This window comes from Pteropus alecto, unplaced genomic scaffold, assembly GCF_000325575.1.
Source record: "Pteropus alecto unplaced genomic scaffold, ASM32557v1 scaffold98, whole genome shotgun sequence".
Taxonomy (NCBI): Eukaryota; Metazoa; Chordata; class Mammalia; order Chiroptera; family Pteropodidae; genus Pteropus; species Pteropus alecto.
The window spans coordinates 22,055,153-22,073,686 of record NW_006443570.1 but is presented as its reverse complement, the minus strand read 5'-3'; the positions used below and the strand labels follow the sequence as shown (position 1 = coordinate 22,073,686).

The 18,534-nt window shown below is 36.2% G+C and overlaps 1 protein-coding gene and 1 pseudogene across 2 annotated transcripts in view; one reads left to right on the top strand and one right to left on the bottom strand.

The window, feature by feature from the left end:
• Positions 1–1,237: 1,237 nt before the first annotated feature.
• The window catches only part of YWHAE (tyrosine 3-monooxygenase/tryptophan 5-monooxygenase activation protein epsilon), a 35,864-nt gene continuing 18,567 nt past the window's right edge, over positions 1,238–18,534 (top strand). Inside the window, exon 1 of one of the 2 annotated variants that reach the window (XM_006925055.2) lies at positions 1,238–1,420. In XM_006925055.2, the coding sequence (XP_006925117.1) occupies positions 1,357–1,420 (64 nt within the window). In that variant the 5' untranslated portion in view covers positions 1,238–1,356. Of the gene's footprint in view, positions 1,421–1,536; positions 1,556–18,534 lie in introns of those variants that run through there. The other variant, XM_025041609.1, reaches the window with a different exon arrangement.
• LOC112473320 lies at positions 5,358–5,476 on the bottom strand (annotated as a pseudogene).

The following is an 18,534-nucleotide window of genomic DNA, read 5'->3' as shown; positions in this document are numbered from 1 at the left end:
ATTTTCCTAGCATTCCTATTTTTTTTGTTGTTGTTGTGGTTGCTGTTATTAATTGCACTGCCACTCATTATCCCAGTGACTCAGGGTGGGAAAATGGAAAGTCAATTTTAATTTTCTTTCCCCTCACAAGATCTCCACATCTGATCAGGTACAAACTCTTTTGACTTCTCTCTGTAGTACTATTCCTATTTGTCCTCTTTCCTATTTTCACTGCTACCATTTATTACCTCTTGCCTCTATTAGTATAATAGCCTGATTACCTTCTTCTTTAATCACTACTAAACTATATTTATTAATCTTTCTAAAGTATATGACATTAGATAAACAATGATGGTGTCATCCTCCATTCAAAATCATCAAAAAATAGATTCCATGTGCCCACCGAATAAGGTGCAAACTTCTTAGCTTGCCATCTTAGGCTCATCATGATTGGGTTCCAATCTACTTTTTATTCCAAATTTATTGCAGACCCCACCACGCAGCTTATGTTCCAGAAACCTGAGCTTCAGTCTTGCAAGTTATTGTAATGAATGCGAGATGCTGGGAATCCATTGGGAAGCAAAACAGACCAGGTCTTTTCCCATTCTTGCTTCCTCAATCTCAATTTGATCTTGGTCCCACTCTTCTGCACCTTGCACTCGAGAGTAGGTTTCTCTAACAGCTGCCCTGTTCCTATCCATGGGGGGTGCCTAAGGGGAAAAAGGAGGCTAAAGGGCAGAAGAAAAAGACTGCCAAGTGCCAGGATGAAATTGAAGTGTGAAAACTGGAGTTCCCCTTCCCCTACTAACGAGAGAAGGGCCCAACTCTTTACCCCAGGGTTAAAAGGGTCTGGAAAAGGCCCAGGATTGGGCTTGGTTGAGAAAGCTGGGGTAAGGTAGGAGAGAAGTTGGTTTCAGCGAGGAAGGTCTGCCATTACAAAACCATTACAGCCGCTAGCTTTCTCTGCCTGAAGTCTGGGCGGCGGCTCTCGATCAGAGCCCAGGTTTTCTTGCTCATTCACTTCAGGAGCGGTCCAGGCCGGCCTCGCCTCCAGCTTCCTTAGCTCCCTCGGGGACGCTCTGCCTCCTCTCAGTCGCAGTTCCCGCCTCGGCTCTCCGCCACCGCTGAGCCCACTGGGGAGGGGCGTCTCGTTGGCTCCAGCCTCTTCGGGCGCCGAGCTCCGGGACCCGCCCCCCCCGCGCCAGTTGCCAGGGAGCGGTTGCCATAGAGCTGAGCAGTTGTCCGCGTGCGCAGGCGGAAGTCCCGGATTGAGGCGCCGCCATTTTTGCTGCCCGGACACGGAGCGAGAGGCTGAGAGAGTCGGAGACGCTATCTGCTTCCATCCGTCGCGCAGACCCTGCCGGAGCCGCTGCCGCTATGGATGATCGGGAGGATCTGGTGTACCAGGCGAAGCTGGCCGAGCAGGCTGAGCGATATGACGGTGAGTTGGGGGGGCAACGGGGGGCTGGAATTCTCGGACCCTCTGCCGCCGCCCACAGAGGCCGGAGCAAGAGACAAAATGGCGGCACCGTCTCCGATCCTGGCCCGGGGACGTGGATTTGGGAAGCAGGAAATGGTCTGTGGTCTCCCGGAGCGGTGGGAGGCCCCAGGCCCAGGAATTTGACCTCTTCGGCGTCCTCAGCAGCAGACACTCGCGAGCCTAAAGGCCGAGGCGATAGAGTGGAGGAGTTGGTTGTAAAATGGCGGCTGTGGGGGGAGGGCGAGTCCCGGGGCGGGGGAGGGGGAAGAGATGGAGGGTGCTGTCTCCGGGCGAGCAATCCCCAGGGGAGCTTCTGGCCAGTCTTGGGATGTGGAGCACTGTTAGGTGGGGTGATGGAGGAAGAAACACCCGCCACTTGGGAGGGAGAGGCGACCAGGAGGTGTAACGCGGGCTCCTTTCAGGGAAATATGGCGGGTGGGGGCGGTGGCTTTTCCCCGGAGGCCCAATGTGGGGCGGCGGCCGTGGAGTCTCACAAAGGAGGAAGCCTTGCGAGTGGAGGTCTTCTTTGAGCTTGTGGGGGGCAGTCTTGAATGAGGGTGGGGGAAGGGGAGAGGGTGGGAATCACTGCAGTTCATCCTTGGGCGGAGGCCCGCTGAGATGCTGGTCTCGGATATCTTTCCCGTAGGCCGGCACACCTTGTAGTGAGGGTTTTTTAGGCTTTACGTTCAACCTCGGCTTCCTTTGGGGAGGTCTTGCAAAACCTTAGTCACACTCTCACCCTTTCCTCGGATTTATCCCGGAGAACTCGAAGTTCCTGTAATTTTCTGTTTCCATAAGCTGTGGGTTCTGGTAGATAGAACATTGAACAGGAAACAGACCATGACTTAGTCCCTTTCCATTTCTTGTCGCAGTCTACCAGTTTGTAAAAACGATGACTTTCCTGTTCACACGCACCATTATGACAAACGGAGAAAGATCGTTGAAAAATAAAATTATTTAAAATAATGTTTAGTAATCGCATTTTGATTGACTGCCGGGGCTTGGAATGCGTGTTGTACCCATTGGGGTTTTAACCTATCCCAGGCACTTAGCTGAGACTTGGATTTTTGTATTATGAACATACGGGGTCCCAGAAGATCCTGTATTCTTTTTTCCATTTTGAATAAATGGTTTTATGTACAGATTTGAACAGTTTTTCTTTATTCATTAATCCTTTGCGCCTAAAAGTTCTTTTGTCATTTTTCAGAACTTTATCTAAATGTCCATTATATTCAGTCCATCCCAGGCTGCTGCTTTTTTGAAATTGCTCCTCCCCCTTATTTTGGAACTATGTACTTGAATTAACCCTACATCCGTTAAAATGTGTTAGAAAAGCAAAAAGTCATATATGTGGTTTCTGTGGTTTTAATGCGGTTGTGGGGTGAGACATGTTTGGAATGAAGTGCCATTGATCTTTATATATTTTTAAATTAAGCCACTTATTTTCAAAATATGTGGGCCCTTGCTTTCCTTGAATGCTTATTTGTCCTGTGAATACCCTCAGGGCTAGTCTTAATGTATCACATTAGGATTCTGAAATTTAAAAATTAGAAGAAAAGGCCTTGAACTCAAACTGAGGAATGATACAGCATTAAATTTTGTTCTGTAAATCCTTAAATTGCTATTTGTATTGAACAAGATTCCTGTTGGGAGGGGGAGGGGAATAGATGGGGAAGTGGCAGCTCAAGGTCAGATTTGTCTTTATTTCAATGTTTAAAAGTCAAACAGATGTAGGGGTGTTTGTAATGGAAGTTTTTTCTTTTTCCCCCTCATGTTCCAAGTAGGTTCCTCACTTAGTCTACTAGTGTCCTTGGAAGGAAACTTGAAATTATATTTGAATGCTTTCTGTTCTGTAGAGATTTAGGCTCTGAGTAAACTTGCTGTGATAACCAAAAAGGACATAGAGGAAGGTTTTTTTGTTTTAAACTTGTTTTAAAAAGTGATTTGGAAGCTCATGATTATAATTTACAAATAAGTGACAGTTCATTGATAATCATATTTTGGAATTGAGTGCTGAGAGTTTTTGACCAAACGCTTCACAGGTTATTTAACATAGGACTCTGTAGATAGGGCCACATCCTTACGTTGGGGTCTCCTTCAGGATCGAAATGGGGAAGGAGATAGTCTATCAGGTGGGGAGGAACTCCTGTGACTGTTGGGAACAAGATAGGAAGGGAGTCTTTGAAGAGAAGAAAAAGTCATTAGGAATCAGATTCTTAACTGTCTACTTCATTGTTAACAATTCATTGTTATTCGTGGTAACAAAAAATGATGCTATAGTTTCAGTCACCAGTTTATCAAGTGTGGGGAGTGGAAGGAGGTGAGGTTGCATTTGAATGATTTGTGTTTGGGTACTTGGTTATAAGTACTGGTTTTTCTCATTGTTCTGGCAGTACCTTTGTTAAAATTTTGTATGCCGTAGTGAACCTAATATTTAAAACCTTTGTAGCATCATTTAACACTCTCCTGGGTAATAGGAATGAACTTACTTGGTTCATTTAATAGTACTGGAGCAAAAGCTAAGCTGTGTTCAGAAAATGGACAATTTTGGATTGCAGATAGGAAATACTGAAGTTTGGGGCCAGGAGGGTTCACTTTGAAGATTAAATTCAGCATCTCATCACTTAAATGGGTAGTCTGATAAATAGTTTCTATGTCATTTGTAGTTACATTAAGCAAGTCCATTATTTTTTAGCATTCTCGAACTAAAGACTTACCATCCCATCTATATGAACCACATTAGTACAGAAAAATGGGGCCTGTAGAGGTGGTGAGAGGGAGTGAATAGTTTTCACATTTTTTGAGAGTAGAGGTCAGCATAAACTACATTTGGATTGGTGGGGTAGTTGCTGGTTTTGTCTTTTCACTCTTCTCTCTGTGATGATTGGTTCCATGTGAAGTAGAGATAATGGTTTGTCACCTTATACATCAACACCAGGAATAAATCGATCTGAGTCTCGAGAGCCGTCCTTTTAAAACACCAAGCCTCATCTGTAGCTTATTCTGGTAGTCAGTGAAGGATGGGTGGGGGCATGTTCTGAATTAACTTCTTAATATATGTCTTGTTAGGAAAGAAATGGGTAATAGTAAACTAACTTTAGTAATGAGTTTTAAAAACAGGTTAATTACCAATTCTTAACTGTAGGCTAGTAGTAATTATTATTGCTATTTCAGTTAATGCTGAAATTAATTGCTATTTCAGTTAATGAAGTTTATTGAATGCAGTTTTTCTCCTGCCTAAACAAAAGCACAATTGGATAATGCAATTTTTAAAATCCCTTCTAGTAACTTTTAATCTTCGTATTTAATGCAGATGCTCTTTTTGTGTACTTTAGACTTTCGTGTAGTATTGTGTATGTTGGGCATACTTCAGTTTATTCTATTGGCTTACAAAACTATGGAATATAATGAAATGATGAATCATTGCAATTTGAGGCGACAGGGTAAATTCTTACTACTGTGGGCATTCCTAGGCACCCTTTTCACTTTTATATGAAAAGGTCTCAATTTGAATTCCAGTGTGGGGAAGAACACTTATGGCAAGTATTAAACTGAGCAAATTTTGGATTCAGTAAGTACAAACAAACACACTGAAAGTCCATACAAAGAAGCAGGCTTTCCATAATTGTTTTATAGCTTGGTCAAGGGAATAGGAAATGTTTTAAAGATTTCTTGTCTTTAACCTGGTTATAGTGAGTGAAATTTCAGCCAAGTAAATTAATATATCTAATTTAACAAATAAGCTTCAAATTTGTAAGAAGCTTACCTGAAAGCATTTTTAAAATTTTTATTTATTTTAGTTATTTACTTTTGTTTTTTAGGCGAGGCAACCCTTGGTTGACCTCATAGATTGCGAGGACCTTGTCAGCTTACAATCCCTTATTTTTTAATTTTTTTACACCTATAGCACCTGGTCTTCCTAGATGGTCTCACATCCAAGTACTAACGAGGCCCGACCCTGCTTAGCTTCTGAGATCAGATGGGATCAGGCTTGTTCAGAGTAGCATGGCTGTAGACTGAAAGCATCATTTTTTTAAAAAGGGCTCTAAAGTGGATTTTGCTGGAATTTTACCTTAATATTTAAGAAAAGTATGTATTTAAATAGTAATGACAGGTATAGGATAAAAATTAAAATTTCAAACTTTATATGCCATATTTACATAGAATGTACCTTTTCACAGACCACTTTTACACAAATTTTTACTTATTTCATATAACATTGAATTGGGTAGTAGTGTTACTTCCATTTTATGGTTCAGGAAAGTGAATTTGAGACTATTCAGTGATTTTTTTTTTTCTTTAACCCCCCTGTATACCATGACTAGTTGGCTTCAAATAACATGTCTTGGTATTTACTACTTGACTAGTATCTATCGAAATAGTAGGTAAAATATTTTCATACTTTTGTAAAGAAACCTTGTGCTTTTAGGAACTCATTTCAAGGCACAGTGAATGAAGTGATTTTAGGTAATTTCAGCATGTGTATTTGCATATAGGTTCCTTGGTTTATCATGTCTGTATTGGTATGGCTAATACTATGCATTTCTGTAAAGTACTTTTAAAACATTTTCCCCTTCATCTTTGTCTTAATGGATGCAGCCCTTAAGTAAATGATGTAATCATAAAACTTCTAGAAGAGGGAAAAGTTGGCAAATGACTCACAGATGTTCTAAGTAGTAGCCTAGGTAGCTGTCAAACAAAATTCTTTAAGGAGTAGTGAGGAACAGCAAAAGTTATCTTTACTGTTTTTGAAATGGTCAGTTAACAGTTTGATAGTTAAATATTGATATATCCAAGTTGACATTTGTTTCCCAACATAATTATATGAATTGAGCTTATTAAGTAGTCATGGTAGTCACGCTCCTAGAACATTTTCAGAAGCTTAAATTTACTAAGTTGTAGTAACAACTGCCATAATTAGAGGGTCATCGTAATTTATGTTCCAAATCAGGATATCTTGAAATGAAGGAGTACCAATTCATAATCGTGCTGTAGGCATAACTGGGATTGTCTTAAACTTCAAACTTGCCCCTCTAGTCATCCTACTTACGACCATTTGTTACTACTAGTTGTCTCATTTAGGTTCATACAAAAATTTCCTAAGCATTGTCCATCTCTTTGCCACAGAGGTAGTTAACATTTGGCAGAACGTAAGACAAATCAAAGGCAAAGTGAAAGATTTCCTCCTACCAGTCCTTCAAGCAGGAACTGGAAAAGCCACAGATATGGTAGTTGCTGAAAATAGAGCTTGCTGGCATATGAACTAGTCAATCTGACTGATGGTGTCAAAGCCAAGTATGTTGGTGTTATGTATGTCTACCTTGAGCTAGATCTGTGTTTAAAAATACTTGACTTAGTGTTGGCAAGAGTCTGTCCTAAGCTCTGAACTTTTTCTCCAAATTTTTAAAGTCTTACCACACCTTATTATCACTGTTTTGTTCTGTTTAGAACACCTAATCTTGTGTAGTTTTGAAAAAATGGCCATGATCTAAGTTTATCTTTTTTGAAATTTAATCTTGACTTTGTTGCCTTTCTTCCTTCTTCCAGTGATCCATCACAATAGCTGGGCAGATCTGTCATTGGTAGACTTGATTTGTGATGAAGTCAGGATTTTATCTAGCTAAAGCAGTATGAAATGTGTTTAATTCTTTATTTATATATAACATTCAAAAGATATGTTACACTGAATAAAAGTTATGATTATTTCATATTTTGTAAGATGCTGTGTAGTGCAAAGGCCTTGGAATTATCTGGATTCCTGTCTGTGGAATGGGGATTAGTGATATTTGCCTTGCCTGCTTATTTACAGGGTTGTCATGAAATTGTGGGGTTTTGTAAACTGCAAAGTATAATTTGTCAGGTAGTGTTATATATTGTAAAACATTCCTGTTATCTAGTAGTAATGATGAAGTTCAAGTGTCTTTGCTACTGATCTGTTATGGTTAGGTTAGAGGATAACCTATCTTTTGAGTTATTATTGGCAGGTGTACTTATGAGTTTAGTCTCTAAATTACATTTGCATAAATATAGATTAGTTCTCAAAACTTAAAAAAAATTTAAAAATTTTATTATTAGTTTCAAATATACAGTACATTGGTTAGACATATATAGTTTTTAAAATGGTCCTCCTAATTGCTCTTTCTCTCCTCTGGCTTTCTACGTAGCCTTTTCCTTAATGCTAACTGCATTCCCTTTGCTGTGCTCCCCATCCCCGTGACCATCTATCAACTACTAATTTGTACTACTTTTACCCGTCACCTGATTTTCCCAGCCCCTCCAACACCCCTTTCCTGGCCTTACCAGATTGTCCTATTTGTGAAACTGTTTTTGATTAGTTTGTTCTTTTTGTTTCTTAGATTCCACATATAAGTGAAGTCTTAACTTATATCTGGACATTTTCATGTTCAGAAAGTGCAGATTGTTCAAATTTATTCCCAAGCAATATAATCTGTACTTTGGTCATGCTGAACTGATAAGTAGCTTTTTTAAAAAATATATTAATTCCAGGTTAACATTCAGGAGAATAAGAATATACCAGTCTCCATAGCAAATATAACAGCTGTTGTCTGTGGATTTGGAATGAAAAGTTCTGTAGTGTGAAAATGTAAAAGTAAATTAGGGTTAAAATATTAGTATGTTAGCAGTCTCAGATTGCTGACTTGAAAAATAATGTTACAGGTTTCTCCAGCTATCTGAAAGTAGAGCATTCATATGAAACCTTTCCTAAGCTGATGTGGTTTAAGAAGCAGCAATTACCTTTGGATGCATCTTTGCTAAGGGATGCACAAAACTGAGATAAAGCACAGATGCTCACAGCCAAGGTTCAAAGCTATGGTGGTTTGATGTTGAGATGCTGAGTGTAGTTCCTGGGAAGGAGCTGGTCTGTGCCACTCTGTTCCGGGAGTGCACTGCCTCTATAATGGCAAAAGCTGAATGTTATTTTTGCTTTTTGCCTTTTTCATAAATGTTAAAATCCTCTTCGGCTTTCTTTTAGTGAAAGCAGGGTACTACTAATGTAGGTCTTTAAAAGTGGCATAACTGGAACTTTGAAAATGGGGGGAGGGTACCTGCACAACATAACCAATTTTGTGAAATGTGATTCTTAAGACTCAGTGTAAACCTTGGGCAGTGAATGGGTTCTGATTAATAGAAAGCTACTAGTTGATACTACCTAATCCTCTGTAATGGGTAGTCATTTAAGGATTTTATAGGACCTTGGGATAGTTGTTGCGAACACCTTTGTGTTGTAGAAATGTTAAGTGTCTTTGTGGGGTTGGAATTGCTGTGAACACTTTTGTAGAAATGTTAAGTGTCCTTAAGAATTTGTGATTGATTTTACTGCATCAAAATAAGTTAAATTATAAAAAGTAAAAGTTTATAATAGGATTGCCATGGAAGTTTCAAAACATTATGTGCTCTTTGATTAGAAAATCACTTAAGATAGTTATGATTTTGTTTTTATAGGTTTTTCAAAAGGTATTCATTAACTGGAAATATTTTTCTGTGTGGAATAGACTTCTCTGCAAGTAAAAGTGTATTATTATGAAAGTGCTGAAATTTTGATGACGGTTTCTTGGCTGTTAAGATTTAGAAAAAAGTCAAGTTAATATGAATAAATAATTTAACCCTTTTTCTAAGTTATCAATATATGGGTTATTTCTGGTCATTTTTTTCCCCCATACATCAGTGTCTTAGGTCATTTACCTCCCAGCCTGTTTCTTCCTCTGCTTAACTCTTCACCTCATCTTTTTGGTTCTACTATAGCTAAACACGTTTGGCTGCCTGAAGGAGTAACGTCTTAAATTCTAAGAAGAGAAATCTCCTAGTTTTGATAGAGTGAGAGGGATTCCCCCTCACTCCCTCAAATTTAGACTGATGGGAGAGATACCTTTCTGAATTTAAAAATTGTAGAATCTGGGTTAAAGGTTGTCCTATTTTTCTATCTAGCAGAAGCTACTTGGGAAGGTTTTCAGGTTCTTTAGAAGGCTAAGCAATTTGTTTTTTCCTCTTTCTAGGGAAAGTAGGAGTTAATTTTAGAGAGAGTCTCCTGTTTGGGTTGGTGCATGAAGAGGAAAAGTTATATATACTGGATGGAGTGTCAGGATTGTGTTTTGAAAGTCTTAGTTTTCAAACTATTAAAAGTAAGTTCCAGGGACATTTCTGAAATACATATTGAATGTTGACTGCGTACCTAAAGCACTGTTCTAGAAACTTGGGAATCATTAATAAATAAATAGACAATCAAGGAACTTATATTGTAGTGAATGTATAAATGCTTTTAGAATTATAGTTCTGTTAGTATGTGTAATTAAGATTAGTCGGAATTAGTAACGTAGGGCACTATACCTGGTGCCATTCTCTGTGCCATACCAAAGACTGTAGAGAGCTACATGCTTTCTTCATTGACTACTAGTGTGTCAGGTGGTACTAACAAATTGAAAAGGTTCTTTAAAAACTTATTTCATTGAATTTATGATAAAACCCTATAACAATAACACCATCAACTATTTATTGACAGCTATGTCAGAGGCTTACCGTTCTCTCAATCCTCAAAAATAACCCTGCAAAGTAGATACCATCCTGCAGGTAAGGATTAAGAACTTTAGGAAAGGTTGATAACAAATGGGTAACATCACTGGGATTCAGCCTAGTCATTTTCATTTCCAAGCTGATACTCCATTTCCATACTTGTATGTAAACATTAGTCCAAACTGATTGAAGCTGTTTCTGTTCCTTAGATTTTAATTTTATAACAAAATTGCTTTGAACAGCCTTTTGGCTTAATTTCTGTTTAGTGTTATTTTTCATGTACGAAGAAGACAGAAGGGTATGTATGTTGTGTATATTTTCCAGTGGAGAGGCAACAAGAGATAGTAAAACTAGCAACTGGACCAGAAATTATTAAATTTAGGGGAAGTCTGTGATGGCCATGTTTTATTTTTTGACTGCTGTCCCTTTAGACATATCACTTAGTCTCTGGGTTTGTTTTTCTCATCTGTATTATGAGAGGTGTCTTTTCTGAACACTATTTTATACACCGAATTTGCAGGCTGAAACTTTTGTGTCGAGGGCTATGAAACAAATCTGCATTCAGTGCAGTCTACATTCAGTGCATTCTACAACTTGAAGTTCTACTCCAGCCAACTCAGCTAACGGTTCATTTAATAAATTCCCATTCTCCATATTTGCATTCTTCTGTTGAATGAATATGAAATTGCCAATTTCAGCCATTTTTGATGTACAAAAAAACGATCATTTCATATGGTTCAACCTAATATGGAGTGGTGGTTGAAAAGCTTTAAGCTTTTAAGGCAGCACCACGATTATTGAGGGACTGTACCTGAATACTTTCTCCCTGAGGTTGGTTTTGCTTTTTGTACTTACTAAATTGATTTTATGTTCATTCTAGGTCTGTCATCTGCTCTTTTCTCTCTGAATAATGGATTCAGATCTGCTCTGTTTGCAATTCTTCTAATGCTATACCTTCAAAGTTACTCTGTAGTGCAGCTTCTGGAACTGCAACCCAGATATTTTTGTCATTTTGGAGAAAAAGTTGTACATAAAATACTGTTTCCCCCCCTCAAACAAAATGAATAGAATTTACCTTTTTTTTTTCTTTGCTAGTTTTTAGAATAAAGAGAATGGAAAAGGCTCTAGTTTTCTTTCCAGAAGAGAATTGGCCTCAGTGGTATACTTCGTAGTTGATAGAATGCAGTAATAACAAAACATTTGGATTTATTAGATTATGCAGTAATAAGGTTCTTTAACTGTATCCAGTAGAAACCCATTTATTAATGTGGAATTTTTCTTACTGTTCTATATTTTAAGGAACTGCCATCCTTTCCCCTCTCTCATTGTGAGATTTTTTCCTAGTTTTGAAATCTAACTAGCCCATATTCCTCAACCTCCTAGTGATTTTAGTGATGGAATGTGTTCAGATGTTATTCTGTTTAATCGAGGAATAGAGAAATTAAACAAATTTGAGCAAAAGAAAAATACTGATGCTTTTAACTTTGATATATGAGACTAAAGCTTTATAAAAGGCTGGATAAGAAAAAGCTCTAGGAACTTAGTGATACAGCAGTTTGACCTCCTTTTTCTTTATGTACCTTTTTAGTAGGTGACTTTTAAGGCATGTATTTTGGGGGCATTTGAGGAATGACTACAGGGGACCTTGGCTTTTTCTTCTTGAGGAGTTGCTGTTAAATCAGTTTTTCCCTTTGTCTTAACAGTTTATAAATTTATATCATTTATATATTTATGGTCCTTATGCCTTCATCTTTACTCATCTATTACAGCTGCATCTTTCTTAGAACTTTCTTGACCCTTACCTTTCCTCATTTTGTAATGCTCTTGCCAACATTTCTTCAGTCATTTTTGTCCTTGTTTATCACACTGGATTAATCTCCTAATTTTTTCACATGTAAAGCTAAAAGAATTTTGGAACACTAGTATTATTTCTTTAGCATTCTATTTTAGTTGTGCATGATTTTGAAGATAATTAGATTAGGAGGATAGTTTTCTTTTATTTTAGAGACCTTCAGGTAAGTCTGGATAGATGGCCAAATAGATTCATTTCACTAATCAAGATGTGACTTAAAGTATTAAAATATATTTTTCCCTCTTGTTTTTATTTGACATCAGAGTTTTAAGCTTAAAAAATCTGAAACTGATGTTTTAAAATTTGCTGACACTTGTGACACAGGGAGGAATTTACTGAAAATAGCTGGTTAAATTGCATTAAAATTGACCTGGGCAACTTGGACATTTTCCAGCTAAAGTATCTATTCAGTACTGTGTATCTTCTGCATCTTTCAATATAGACATTTACATATTCATGGAAAATTAAAAGGAAGAAAACTTGTATTGATTCTATTTTCTGTGCAATTTTATTGTTTTACCATTTCGTTGTGTTTTACATATATATTTATATCTCATTTTGCTTAATTTTGTATCATCTTTTTTTATATCATGAACTGTTTATAAATAGTATCAGGTATGTAACATTTAATAAATAATAAACTGTTCTGAGTTTTTGGCCAGTATATTGCTAGTAACACTGCAATGAAATACTTATATCCAAAATATAATTTTCTGTAATTTGCATTGCTTAGAGATTCTGAGAAGTGGAATTTTCTGGTCCACGTAACTGAAGCCTTGGCTTGTGTGCTCCCATTGTTCTTTGAAAGAATCTTTTTTCAGTTTATAGTACCACCAACTTATGAATGCGTAGTGCATACTTTTTTTTTGCTACAAAACTCACGCATTTAAAAATTTTAAACTAATCAAACAAAATGGGAACTACACTTTTTCTCACTTTTGTCTCAATTTTTTTATTTATAAAAGCAAAAGTTAAAACAGTTACAGCCCTATTGAGTAAATTCTGGCAGCTACTCTACCTTTTCAGAAATAACTATTAACAGTTTGAATATACTTAGAGAACTTCTTTTTGCTCAACTGCCAATGCATTTGTAAACACAAAAACATAACTCCTTTTATCGACTCCAATATCCTATTGGTATAACATACACTATTATTTTACATAACACTAATAAAGAAAAATACTGCTGATTGCACCGAGACACACAATTGACTAAGAAAAATGGATTTCAGAGATGTTAATGTGAAAAAATGTTTCCTGATGTGGGTAATACATACATATACTATATTCTTTCATAGAAATAACATTATTCAGCAACATGCCTTTTCCCCTTAAAACATTCTATTAAAAAACCTGTAAAAACAAAATTAGACCGTTTTATCCAGACTAACATGAAAAATTGAAAAATGTTTATTCATCTAGGTCAGTCTGCCTTTTAAAAAGAAAACCTTATCAAGGGATTTTAGTACATTAGCCAGGGTTGAGAACCACTGGAATAGATTGTTGTTTCTAAAATGTCCGAATTAGAGTCATTGAGGGTGCTTATTAAAATTTAGGCATTTGGTCTGTCAATTTAATGCATATCTCTGGTATACATCTGGGTTTGACTAGCTGATGTTGTAAAGCTCCTATCTTGAGGCCATCTTAGCTTTTTTCAGTAGTTAAGTAATTGTCAGGGATCCTGAGTTTGAGAATATTTGAATCTTATCTGTGTGGCAATACTGCTTATCCTTTTTTCTAGTTTTTTTTTCTGTTAAACTTTTTAACAAACAGTGGTTCATGGTTTTGTGGACATATTTTCCCAGGTGCAATATTAGAGGGTTACTACTGTTTTTGCAGAATATTAAATAATGTAACATAACCTTAGGTTAAAATTTATAAATGGTAATTAAACTTGGTTAAAAAAATTAATAACTACCTTGGTTTAGAGTTGTACTACATACCTAATGGACTGATTTCTTAGTGTTTCTTCTCTTTGTTTATTGTAGCTTGTTAATTTTGATCCCTTTTCTCTGTATGAGTCTCTGTATTTTTGTATATTTTGATTAGTTGACAGGATTAGGTCTTTACCCTTCTGAAGCATTCCTAAGGATTTCTCCTGTAAATCCATTCTTGGACTTTTGAATCAATACATATTTACTTAGCTTGTCTTGGGAATAAGTTTTCACTTGTGAATGATAAAATGATTTGTTGTAATACTTAATATAGAGGAGTTTGCAGTCTAGTTTAGGAGAACTGCCTAAGAACAAGTATTTATTTCCAGCTGCTATGATACAGGAATTTATAGAAGGGGAACCTAGAGCATTATGGGCTGTAGTTGTCAGGGAAAACTTGATAATAGATGAGCTGTTCTTTGGGGTAGGTAAGATTTGGATGGTGAGAGAAGGAGGTTCTTTAAGATATGTCATCAAAGGTATGGATATGGCATTAAGCATATGAGGCCTAAGAATGGGCCAATATCTGGGCTAGAAATAAAAAAAATGGAGCCAAATTATACATAAAAGGTTTAGATTCTTGGTTCTGTGTTCTTAGCTCATCGCAGCAAGCACATTAGTAACATTCATCTAAGAGCTTGCATCCTTTTGGATTTCTGTGTGTGCATGTATTTTTAATCTTGGAAGATAGGCAAACAAAAAAAATTTTAACATTGTTGACTTCTGTTATGTACTAGAGTATTTATATGCAGTCTTATTCTATCATAACCTAGTAAGAGTTGAGTATCTCCCAAGTTGGTATATGAGGAAACAAGCTCATAGAGGTTAAGTTTGAGGTCAAATAGTGTGTTATTAAACATCTAAGCTGGAATGCAGATCTAATCTGAACCTTTCTGACTGTGTTTTCCTACCATGCTGTTTCCCAAAGTGTGTCTTTTGGTCCACCTAATACGAGTACAAGTGATAGGTAGATATGACAAGAACAGAGAAAGTGGTAACTAGAATAGCATAGAACCTCTTCAGAGAGTCTTCCCAAACTTCCAGTTTTGTGTCTGTATTTAGGTGTCAATTTGTTTAATCTTTCATTTTAAACCTTTGCTTAAAGAAAAATTCTAAGTCTTGCCAAACTGTTTATTTTAAATTATTCCTTCTTTTATAACTCTTTTTAACACATTCTTAAGAGACATCTCATAACATTTTGCTTATTTTAACTAAAAAATAGCTAGTGATTAGTACTGTAGCATTTTATCTCCCTAGAAAAATTCATTTCTTCTAAAGCTACAAACTTCAGGTTTTTATTGCATCCTTAGGCCCTTTCCATATTATTTACTATTAGAATTAAAGAAAAAAGTTTGACAGATTGAATTACAATTTTGAGTAATGTAAAAATCTTAAATTGTGTTTTAGCATCCCATACAGCTCTGAAGTGATTTGGAAGCACACAAAGTGCAAATAACCTTTTTAAGTGATGGCATTGCAAACTTTGAGCAGAGATAAGCAGCTGTATTATTTATGATAAAAACTAAAATTGTCAAATTTGGCAGGGATTTAATGTTTAACCAATATAAGTCAGTTTAGCTATCCGAGAATGTTTTGTAACCAGCTTAATCTGATGGGTTTATTAGAGTGTAGCTCTGTCAGAAAGCACGTGTCAGGTATTATACCGAATTTCCTTTATGGTTAACTAATAATACCTGCTCTTAAAAGATTAGGTCAGATTTTTTCTTCATGCTTTATGGTACAAAACTGATGTCTCCAATAGAGTATTTGTTGGTGTAATAATGTGCTTGGTACTTTCTTTCGAAAAATATATCTGTGTGTTTCTAAATGTTAATAGAATCTTTGTTACCAGGATATTTGGATCTTTTAGAAATCTATAAAACAGAATGTCAGTTGTCATTGAATTATCTATGAATTGACTATGGTGATTGTCCAAATTTTGCTTAGCTGATAATTTCACTCATTCTTAGGAGGTTTTCCCAAGTTCATCAAATCATTTGAAAGCCATAATACCTGGTTACATATGTAACTTTCTACAGAAATGCCCTGATTTTATGAGATAGAAGTATTTCAGTGAAGACTGCTCTGTTGTGTAAATGTAGTCAAAGATTTTTTGACTATTCTAAAGTAAAGATCCATATGGTAAATTCCTCTTAGATTTAGTACCTGGGACATTTTTTCCCCAACAAGCTTGCATACTTTTTTTTAAATCAAATACAATAAAAACAATTTAACTTAAGACATATAAAGTTGTTTCTTCAATGCCATTAACCATAGACAAAATTAGTGTTCTGCATTCTTTGTCTAAGTTTCTGTGTGTATCTCTGCTCTTTTAAATAATGTCTGATTTTACTTGACAGCCTTTTTTATTTTAGTGGGTTTTTTTTTTTTTTTTTTTTGCTTTAAAAAATACATACACACACACACACATCGAAATACTGTAGTGTTCACGCACCCTCCCCCTTTTTCCCAATTTCTTGTACTTGGGCAGCAGGGTCGTGTGAACTGTTTTGGCCAGTGAGATGTGAGCAGAAGTTATACATGTAACCGTGTGTAGAGGCAGTGAAAAAAACCCTTTCCTGATTCTTCTTTTTCCCTTGCTTCTCTGACCAGCTGAAGCCTCAAGTATCAAATGGTACCACTTTAAGACAGTGATTTTCACTTAAATATTTGAGTAAGGAAGAAACTTTTGTTGTGACAAGCCTCTGAGATTTTGGGAATAATTCGGTTTTTAAGAACGCCTATCCTATCCTTTGGGGATCCAGAGTTTTCACAACTTCGGGCTATTGATTCTTTAGAAAAGGTTTAAAGCATGTTTATTGTCTCTTTTGTGCTTTCAATTTTGAGATGCTAAGTCTATTGCATCCATGCCTCTTTCTTTGCTTTCCAGAATCTTAGATGAGGCAGAGCTGTTTAAAAATGTGCCAGCTTCTCTAAAGATGAATAAAATCACCTTTTGGCTGGTATGTTAAATATGTGCATGCCATATGAAGGATGTTTTGCTTTAATGGCATGTCTCAGAATATGAATTAGTCATAACACTTTCCCTCTCTGTGCAGATTAATTCTATGGTAGAGATCCTTCTTTTCTTAATTTCTAAACCACATCTCTTCAGAACTATTGAGATTTTAAGAAACATTCATCAGATTAAGTTCTCTGGCTAGCCTGAGCTCTTTTATCTTAGGTCTTTTAGTTTTCCCTTTGGTCCTCAGTCTAGTTATTTCCCAGTGCTATTGGCTGGCATAGGTCTGGATTTCTGTGTTTGTTTGTTTGCTTGCTTGTAATCAGGACCACCTCGCAAATGCAGATACTATGTTTTCCTTTTATACTTCTCTTTTCCCTTTTAGCCCAGAATACATAAATTTTTGCTACATATGTTGCAAGAGCTGTTCATCTTCACCTAGCTCTTAGTATTAACAGTTTCTCTGCTAATCATAAGATGGGACCATTCTTAAAATCTAAACTGTTGACACTCCCCTAAGTTCACTTGTCCTTTATCTTCAAAGGATAAAAATACTTTTTTCCTCAGCAACTGGGAGAGTGTCCCCATGTTCTCTTCTAGTGCAGAATGGCTTTCTGTGATGTTGAATCTTTTTATTGTATTTATCCTTGCTTTCAAGTTATTTCGTGAAGTGTCTCTAAGGGTAGTAGTCATCATGTGATAAAGGAAAACTCAATGTGAGGGAAAGATGATGGTGTTTTGTTGAAAAGTACAGGTCCTACCCAGCCACTTCTTAATTTAACAAAAACCTTCCTGTTTTGAAGATTGTGCTCTTGTTTAACAGAACCATTATATTAATTTATCTCAGAGGGTAAAGACTTCTGTATATGCATATTAAATATATTCTGATAGATCCCAAACTAACAATGTCAAACAATCATTGAGCTTGATAACTAGTAATTGGTCTAGAGGGATTTTTTTACTGAGATGAATTTTACAATTACAGTGAGGTTAATTTTATACAGTTTTACAATTTTCAGAGGTACCTTATTTTCCCCTGACTTTTCCCATGATAGTTCTTAGTCACCCCTAAGATAACTTTGCATATTTTCCATTTGACATAGTGATTTGGGAAGCTTGCCTTCATGCAAGCCAGAAATTTTAATTTCCTTTAGTTCTTTCTCATTTCGGGTCTTTGGAGGAGTTTCTTTTTAACAGTCTCCATCATTGTCATGTCTGTCATCTGAATTACTTTTCATTGAGAAGGAGACTATAGAGTTTGGAGCAGAGCTACGTAGTTTATCTTAGTCTTTTTTTTTTTTTTAATTGTGTGAAAATACACATAATAGCTCATTATCTTAACCATTTTTCAGTGTACAGTTCAATGGTATTGAATACATTCACGTTTTTGTGCAACCATCACCACCCATCCATCCCCATAACTCTTTTCATCTTGTAAAACTGAAACTTTACCCATTAAACAATAACTACATTCTTTCTGCCAGTGGCAACTACTATACTTTGTCTTTATGATTTTAAGGACTTCATATAAGTGGAATCATATACAATATTTGTCTTTTGTGACTGGCTTCTTTCACTTAGGGTAATGTCCTCAAGGGTCATCCATGTTTTGGCATAAAATTTCCTTCTTTTTAAAAAAATAATTTTATTAAAAAGAACTATTAAGAGACAAGATAAATATAAAATATTATGAAATAATTTTAACACTTTTAATTATTTTAATTTAAAAAAAATAAATTTATTTTTTATGGTGACATTGATTAATGAAATCCAGTAAGTTTCAGCTGTAAACTTTAAC